We start from the raw sequence: 8,683 nt of genomic DNA on the forward strand, positions 1-8,683 counted from the left end.
TGAGAGAGGAAACACAGCCTTACCTATGAAATATGCTAGCAAGATGGCAAGCAGGACTGCAGCAGCAATTGCAGATAAAGCAGCACATTTCCAGCTACAGTACTTGGAGGGCTTTTTCAGCTTGAATGCATTCCTGGAGAATGTATTTCTAGGTAACAGCCTGGGAGGTGGAGTGTAAACTGTTCCTGAGGTCAGCGGGTAACCAGGGGAAGAGCTACTGAACAGTGGAGTAGTTCCAGAAGATGTCTTAAACAAGAAATGCCTGAAAAACATAAAATGGAACAGAGTTGAAAATGGCAAGTCCTGTAGTTAAGAGAGAACATCTCCTACTCCTGTACAATTCCAGCTGTCACAGCCTGGTAAATTCAACCAAAAAGGATTTTGTAGGAAGAAATAGAGAAATGAAAATGCTCTTTTTTTTTTTTTTTTGCTACCAGATCTTAACAACTGGCACTAAAATACAGTGTCAGGATATCTTTTTTAATCTTTTCCGTAATTAGATGCCACTTGACCACATACCAGCTAAAACACCAGCATGACCCATGTCTGGGAGTTCCCTCTGGAATCCACCACTCAAAAAATGTCTTAAGAAAACCACACTCTGAGTCTCATTTACGCTCTTGGCAAAAGCTCCCAGCAAAACCACTAAGAACATACTGAGCAAAACCCATAGTCCTGTAGGAAAAGATCTTGCCAGAATTAGAATTAACCATGATTTTGTGCTTTAACACGACACAGGTTTGGTTTGAACAGCTAAGACAATTACCAACAGCACATGACTCAGCAGATAAAACCAGGAGTTCAGCTACCAATACATTGGTTAGGAAGGAAAGAATAAAATACGCTCAAATTAATCTCAGAAAATGCTGCCAACATATTCCAGACAGAGGAAATGGAGAAAGCAAACTGGAAGACTGATTTCTTTACATTAACTTCTCACAGTCAGGAAGAACTGACTACAAACATGTTCCCAGTAAACAATAAAAAGAGAAGCACAGAATAAAGGCTGTGGTCTTACAGAAAGTCACTTGGTTTAAGACAGAGAGCTCTGAAGACTTGCTCCATACCCTCTCCCTTCACAGCTCTGAAAAACAAGTGCTTCTTGGAATCAAACAGAATGAAGACACCCAGTAATCTCCAAAATCAAAATCACAGCCTAAAATAACCCAGGTCTGACTTCCAATGTAAAATATGTTGAACATTTTTATTCAGATTCAATCCAGTATGTCACTCTCAAACCACCTGTTAGAGCTTTAAAATCCATGTCACTCACTGACAACAACAATTTGGAAGTTGGAGGCTGAAATGTGTTTCCCAAGTCTGCTTTCCAGCCCACCATCATGAATGTGCCTACTGTCAAGCATAGATTAACGTATACCTATTCTACAGAATACCAAAAGTGATTTTAAAGGCATTTTTTTGAAATATCTGGTTTGAAATAAAACTCAGAGCATAAGAGATTGCACAGAACTTGCATACAGGTAAAAGACAGTAAAAGGAAGGCTGGCTAGGCTCCCCAGATTTCGGATTTGAAAGACATTTGAAGAAAACCTCTGAAAATATGTTTTTGTGGGTTTTTTTTAATTAAATCAATGATAAACTCTATTAATGAACATGAAAAATCATTTTGACATTGTCTTTGTTATTGATTTTTTAACTTCCAGTGGCCTTGTACATCCCTTTCAACAGTGACAAAAATCTAGTTTGTTGTAGAAAATACACAAAAACAGTGGCAGTATCTATCCACTGTTATAACTTTTTCTTTGTGCTTTGGAGGCTTCAGATAGGCAATCAAATTCAAACAGGTTAATTCTAACCAGTTACTTCATAGAAACATTGGGAGTTTTTAACAAATAAAGCCAGTCTTCTTTTTTCTTTATCAGTGAGGGACATTAGAGGTTAGAATCCTTTTGTGCACATCATAGGTGATCTATGGAAAAAAGCAATAAAGGTAAATGCTAAAAGACTTCCCCTTAAAATTGCCAGCCTTCTAAATTATGATAAAACATCTTTCAGCTAAAAGAAAGCAAGAAATAATCAAAGTCTGAAAGTAACTGATGGGAAAACGATGTTGTGGGGCTGGTTGTGCCACACCAGACCTATTGACTCTTCTTCTCCTTCTGTCTGGGTAGAACCTGATTAATTGGTCAGAGGAAGCAGGTTTGGTCCTTTCTAGCTGCTCTCCAGTGTTGGGAGCACAAGATCATTTCCATGGTTGGATGCAGGGAGTGAAATGACACAGAGCATGAGGAGCAAGGGGGAGCCAGGAGGGAGAGAGACCCAGTGAGACAAAGGCAGGCAGGCAAGCTCCTCTCTCATCCAGGATAATTCTGCCTTGCCTCAGCCCAGGACCCCTTCTCTGAATCCTCATGGCAGAAAAAACCTCTTAGGTTTGGACAGAAGGGTCTATAACAGACAGTTCTCACCCTTTCCCTGCCCCAAAGCAGATCTTTCACAACCAAACTCGAAATTACAGTCCTTGGAACTGTCTTTATCTGAAATGCCTTTAAACCCAGGAATTTTATGTCCTCTTTAGCTGAGAAGGCAGCTACAGCACCAACAGAAATTTTAATATAAAGCATTGTTAAAGTAAACTCAGATATATAATGAAACTCTGCTCCCATTAAAATTGAATTAATGAATATCCAGATATGCTTTAATAGAACATGTCAATCATATCCTGTTGCATGTGAGAAGACAAAAAAAGTAGAACAAAAAAGCAGCTCCACTGTGATCCACTTTGAGATACATAAAGTATATAAAGAAAACCAAAACACTTATCCATGCAAACAGGATCTCTATGATATTGTTAAAACTAATCAGGACTTGGTAGAATCAAAAAAAGCTGACTGAAAAGGAGAAGATGTCATTCTCAAAGCAAAAAAGAGAGAATGTCATTGGATAAACCCTGAATTTTGTCACATTTTGTCCTACTCAGGCATTTCAAAAGCTGAATGTTCATTGCCTCAATATGAGGACACCTGACAAAATGGCAGCTATCAGACATCACACCACCTGAAAGTACACAAGTTCTGCCTTCAAAAGTTAAAAAAGACATTTAACTGAAGATGTGTTAAATGTCCCCCAAGACACTTTGGAAAACTGGCAGTGCATTCCAAAGCTGGGGGCCAGGTTAGCAGATGAACCTTAAATCACAGCAGAGCACGCCAGAAAAACTGGGAACATAATGGACAAAACACTTGGACCCCCCAGAGTTTTAAATCTAGATTCAGCTAGTAATGGAAATAAATTGACTTGTCTCAACTCTATCCCTAAACCCAATGATCTATAGCCATATTTTTATGTGAGATTTGACATGCTCTGGTACAACCAATTGTCTGTGGGCTGAAGCTGCACAGAGAGAACATGAGCATTTATCAACATTAATTACAGCTTCACAGTGGTAAGGCTGGGAGCATTTTACAATGCCTGCTTATGAAAAGAAATGATCTGATTTGTACCAGTTCGCTTAATTTCAAATACACTCCATATAAGAATTTAAAAATTGTATTCTCTGGCTTACCTGTTCACCTATCAAACAAATTAAGAAAAACACATTTTCTACCTCACGATTAAGCATTAGCAATTTGAATTAGACTGGGACTAATTTTCTATTTTGAAAACATGGGAATAAATTTGCTACGTCTCAGCCCAGTCTCCCTTATTTCTGTGGATCAATGAGAGAATTCCACACTGAAAAATTCACAAAATATGGTTGCCAGCCTGCGACAATTCTGTTATTTCAGTGACCTTGAAAAGCTGTGGAAGGAGCTTGGGTGCTGCCAACAGAAGAGAAATTAACCCTGCAACTGAGTCTGTGCTCTCCTCTCCCAGGCTCTGGCTGCAGAATTCAGGATTCTCCAGGATTCAGGATTCTCCAGGATTCAGGATTCTCCCCCTCTCTGCTTTCAGCACTGCTGCTGTGGGGTCACCCCAAAGGTGACATCTGGGAAAGTTGAGCTTTCCAGGGGACACTTGAGCACTGCCCTGTGCACTAATGGCAAAAGCTCTATTTTGCTTTCTTCATTAATTCAGAGCTCTCCCTAGCATGTGCTTTCCCACAGGTCAAAAGGACCTCTGGTGTTGAGGGAATAGTGGTCTGACAGAGACTGTATTAACTTCCATACTCTTTGAGGGAACAATCAGCTTTTTCCCCCCCTCCTTTCTGGACAGATTGTCATGGCAGCACACTGCAAGAATGAGTGGAGGAAAAAAAATTGGTTTTGCGATGAAAAACTGTAATAGAAAGGAAGAAAAAGACATTTTCTAACATAAATTGCTTTTTTCCCTCCTCATACTGTCCTAAACTTATTCTGTATGAAAAAGAAAAAAAAAGGCATACAGAGAATTGTAATGCTTAAATAGTCTTTTTTATATTTTACAGGGTTTTTAATAGTAATTAATAAATTGAAAAGCTACAGGTCAAGAGAATGGTAACAGCTCAATTTAGTTGTTCTAGGACTTAAAAATATCTTCAAGCTGTGGTAAAATCACATCTGTCTATCATTTTATTGGACATTTATTCTTAGCAGAAAACAATGGGATATAGAACATAATATACTGGCTTTCATGGTGATTAAAAAGAAAACCTTCTGCAGTTTTCAAAGTCTTCCAAAAAAGTAGCCATGAGTCATTTTATGTCACTGGAAGCCTCAAAGTGGCTGCCAAATTCAGACAGTGAAGTTTTATGGAACATTTCTGACTTCCATACAAAAAGAAACCAAGTCTGAAGAAAACCATGAGCTGTTGTTATGCCTGTTATGGAAAAATGAACTCTGAGGGGTAGACTAGTGCAAGCTTTGGTTACCTGTGTCTCAGCCTTTCCCCAAATGAGATTTATTTGTATATTCTTTCAGTTTTTTTGCAGAAAACATGGTACCATCAGCTACATTTCCACAGCTGGGGGCTGATGTGGTAAAACTGCACAGAAGTTTCTACCCTAGAACTCCAAAGCCACCAATAAAGCCAAACAGGTGTTATCTATTTGTGTTTAAATTGTACAGTTACAAGAAATTGTCTCAATCATGTCAAATCCACAGACTAAGCTCAGTAAAACAGTTTTTTCAGTGGAAAGCTGGTGAAATACACATGTGTATAAAGCCACTGGCCATTTTCCACACCTGTGTGTTGTGCACCCCACAGGGCTAACTTCTCTTCTGTGGGCAGCACCCAAGCACCCAAATTAATGCCTGTGGAAATAGAGGGCAGTCCTCAAGACACTATTTCAGGGATTTTCAGCCTGCTGCAGATACTGATACAGAACTAAGGAAGAGTAATAGGGAAAAAAGGAAGTTACTACCCTGAAGAGTGATTCAGGATGAGCCCCTCAGTATCACTGCTGCCACACTTGTACCCACTGCCACCTCCTGATCCTTGCAGCAGCCCCCAGCACCCAGAGCAGCTCCAGCTCCTTAAAATCCTTGCTGATTCCTTAAGGCTGGGTTCTCCACACGCCCAGGCAAAGTGCTCTAAAGACTGCAGAGAGCAGAGCAGTGTCACAGAGGCTGCTGAGAGCACCAGGCTGGCTTGTCACCACTGCCACCCTCCAACAAAGGCACAGCTGGACATGTGAAGCATAGTAACTGAACACTGCCTGACAGCTGGGCAGGGTGGTGTACAGAAAGGCAGGTGCCAGCCTCTGGGCACCTTGATCTGTCATTTTCTGAAACAAAAGCAAGCAGGCATTGCTCACAAAGGCACAGAGGCAGAACACCTGCACTATGTGATGGCTCTGTGTGGGCACCTCTCCACAGGACACCTGCTCTTCATCTGCAAGCTGAGATCCTCTTGGATCCACTTATACAACCTTCTCTCTCCCTCATCCCACTGTGAGCTGACCCCTGGAGTGTTCTCTGGGGGCTCTCACCACGTGCTCCTGGCTCTGGATTGTCCCCACAGCCCTGCCCTGTCCCAGGCTGCTCAGAGGCTGCTGAGCTGTGACACTGCAGAGCTGTGAGAGAGGCTGGAGAAAGGTGAGGTGGAAAATATAGACAGATATATCCATAGGAAATAAATAGACTGCTGAACTGGGGATCACAAGCAGCTCAAGAGTTTGAGATGGAGAACACCAACTTGGAAAGGCATAAAATCTAGAAGGGGAACATGCACATGGCAGCTCAGCAGCTCCAGGGAGCTCCAGGGGCACCCAGCACCCTCCTGACTGGTGGCTCTGTGGTCTAAAAGATTCCAGGTACTCTGCAAGAGGTGTGAGCCCACCCACTGCCTTTAAATTGATCGATCTCCTTCTTGCACTACTGTTTATTCCCCAGGAATAGAGCAATCAAACTGCTGGTTAATGCTTGGTAAAGAGCAGCAGGCACAGCTACAGATACAAACACAAAAAATCAGGGTCATTGCATTTGTATGTACATGCAAGTGTAGCAGGATCAGTCAGCAGATCCAGGAACATTTAGGAGTTCTGAATCAACTCAGCTACAGGAACTTTCTCTTCTTAATCAGAAAACCTTTTGTCTTTTTTTGCCATAGGGTTCTGAGTATTGTTGCATAGTGCCAAGTGCAATAATGCCTCCATTTGTTATTCCAGTGGTGAGGATTATGATAACAGTGTTTTGCATTTCAATGGGTCCATGCAGTTTTAACTTTCTACATCAATTAATGAACATAATTTCAAAACACTTCTATTTTAAAAGGCATACATGTAAGCTCTCCACTATCTCTTCATTCAACTACTCACTTAACAAGAAAAAAAGGAAAAGTACTAACAGTGCTACTTCAATTCTGTAAGTCATAGAACAGAATAATAAAACTCAGAGAAATTTATCAGTCAACACATAAGCTTAAATAAAGAGGAACTAAAATCACATAATTCTAGACTTTTCTTCATAAAGACCCTAAACATGCCTGTCTATTCCTGTGCAGTCACTCATGCTGCCTGTTCACTCTGCACAACCCAGAAGTTAAAAATGCAAACGACAAGATCATGAAAACATGCAATTATCTGCAATCAGTAAAAACTTCTCTGAGCTTATGTGTACGCGAGTGGGAGTACATCCAGATCGATTTTCTGAATCATCATTATGTATCCTGCTTTTGTAGTGTTCCCTTCCCCCTTTTCTCCCTCCTATTCATGCCTGTATTTGTTATGAAAATGATACTCCAGTAGCCTGCTAAAAATGACCTTTTTACAGTGCTTTTGGAATCCTCCAAGTACATGGCCCAAATGTGTTTAAAGTCCTTGGGGATGCTTTTGTCTGTGCTTTCCTTGACTCTTTAAAGTGCTTTTGATTTTTAGACAGGCCCAGAATCCATCTATGCAGATTGCAATTATTTGCAAAGTCCCCACAACCTTTCTGCAACCTTCACCTGCAGGAACAAGAGAATGAAGGAGTCAGTTCTTGCCCCAGCCTTCAGTCTCAGGGAAAGAACCTGCTCCAGCTTGTGAACCTGTAGCTGCAAGTAAATGGTAAGAGAAACTCCCAAAAGACAAAGCAAAATTAGAGTGAGGACTCATTTCACTGCTCCAAGTAGTTGTTTGTTATGCCCAATATATCCTAGGAAATCTCATTAACAAAAGGAAAGGAAATCTTGTTTCACTGTTCTGTTCCAGAACATTTTGCATCATGTACAAGGATATCAAAATATTGAGACATCACTGAAAATAGGCAGACAATTGCAGAGAGCAGTTGTAGCTTAGAACTTCAACACATTCAGAAACTTCAAGTTTACATATTCAGTTCAGAAGCTCTGCAGCTGATCTTGACACCCCAGTGTGGTACAAAATGTGCATGTGGTATTAAGGACAATTCAGATATTTAATTTCTTTCTTAAAAAAATTAACATTACTTTCCCCCACTGTTAAATCCCTCTCCTCAGTGCCCTATTCTTGGCTTTTTTGCCCCAACTGCCATAGGCTCTGCCCAGGCTCAGTGCACTGTGTCCATTCCTGCACTGCAATGAGCTGGAGCACTGGGTGCAGATGTTTCCCAGCTGTGCCACCCCACAGTTTTGAGTTCGAGCACACATGGTGCACACTGGGATCAGCTCACGTTGCTGCTCCATCCTTTCTGCTCTCACTGCTGGCCTCAGGCTCACCTGAGTGACTGTGCTGGAATCAACAAATGCAGCTTGAACCTCAGGAAAAGGCAAATATTTTGAAGAGTTCTTCTGAGGTTCATAGCAATTCTTTTCAGGTTAAATTTTCAGATTTCTCAATCTTGAAACTGAACTTGGCATGAATGACCACAGATTTGGACCATTGGTCTTATACTACAGCCCACAAGACCTAAAGAAACCTATTTCATAATCACCAGAAGGGTGGCCATCATCCTTTCTCCTGAATCACACGAGAAACATTAGGATGTTACAGTATTCCTTAAAGCCCAGCATCACATCCTTGTGAGCAAGCACAAAGAAATTATAGACATAGATACAAAATTATCTTTGCAACTGAAAGATTTGGACTGAAAATATTTCAAATGATGAGGCTAATTATGAGAACTGAAGAATAAGAGTAATTTCTATTTAATTCTACCCTTTTTTTTTCTCCTGAATTAAGTATTATTAGTTATAATGGTAACAATTATTTTTACATCAATTTAAAGTACTAAAGAGGCATTAATAAATTAGGCAATCTCAGTGAAACATCCATCCATGGAAGCTCCTCTGCTCTCCTCCCTCACCAGTCATCCCAGTGCCCGTGTGGGGCTCTCATCCTCCAGGATTC

The 8,683-nt window shown here is 40.8% G+C and overlaps 1 protein-coding gene across 1 annotated transcript in view; it reads right to left on the reverse strand.

Annotated features, from left to right (window-relative positions):
- TENM2 (teneurin transmembrane protein 2) overlaps window positions 1–8,683 on the reverse strand; it is a 613,414-nt gene that overhangs the window by 162,284 nt on the left and 442,447 nt on the right. Inside the window, exon 7 of the mRNA XM_031060588.1 lies at window positions 24–262. Within this exon, the coding sequence (XP_030916448.1) occupies window positions 24–262 (239 nt within the window). The remainder of the gene's footprint in view (window positions 1–23; window positions 263–8,683) is intronic.

This window comes from Geospiza fortis, unplaced genomic scaffold (assembly GCF_000277835.1).
Source record: "Geospiza fortis unplaced genomic scaffold, GeoFor_1.0 scaffold413, whole genome shotgun sequence".
In the NCBI taxonomy this organism is placed as follows: Eukaryota; Metazoa; Chordata; class Aves; order Passeriformes; family Thraupidae; genus Geospiza; species Geospiza fortis.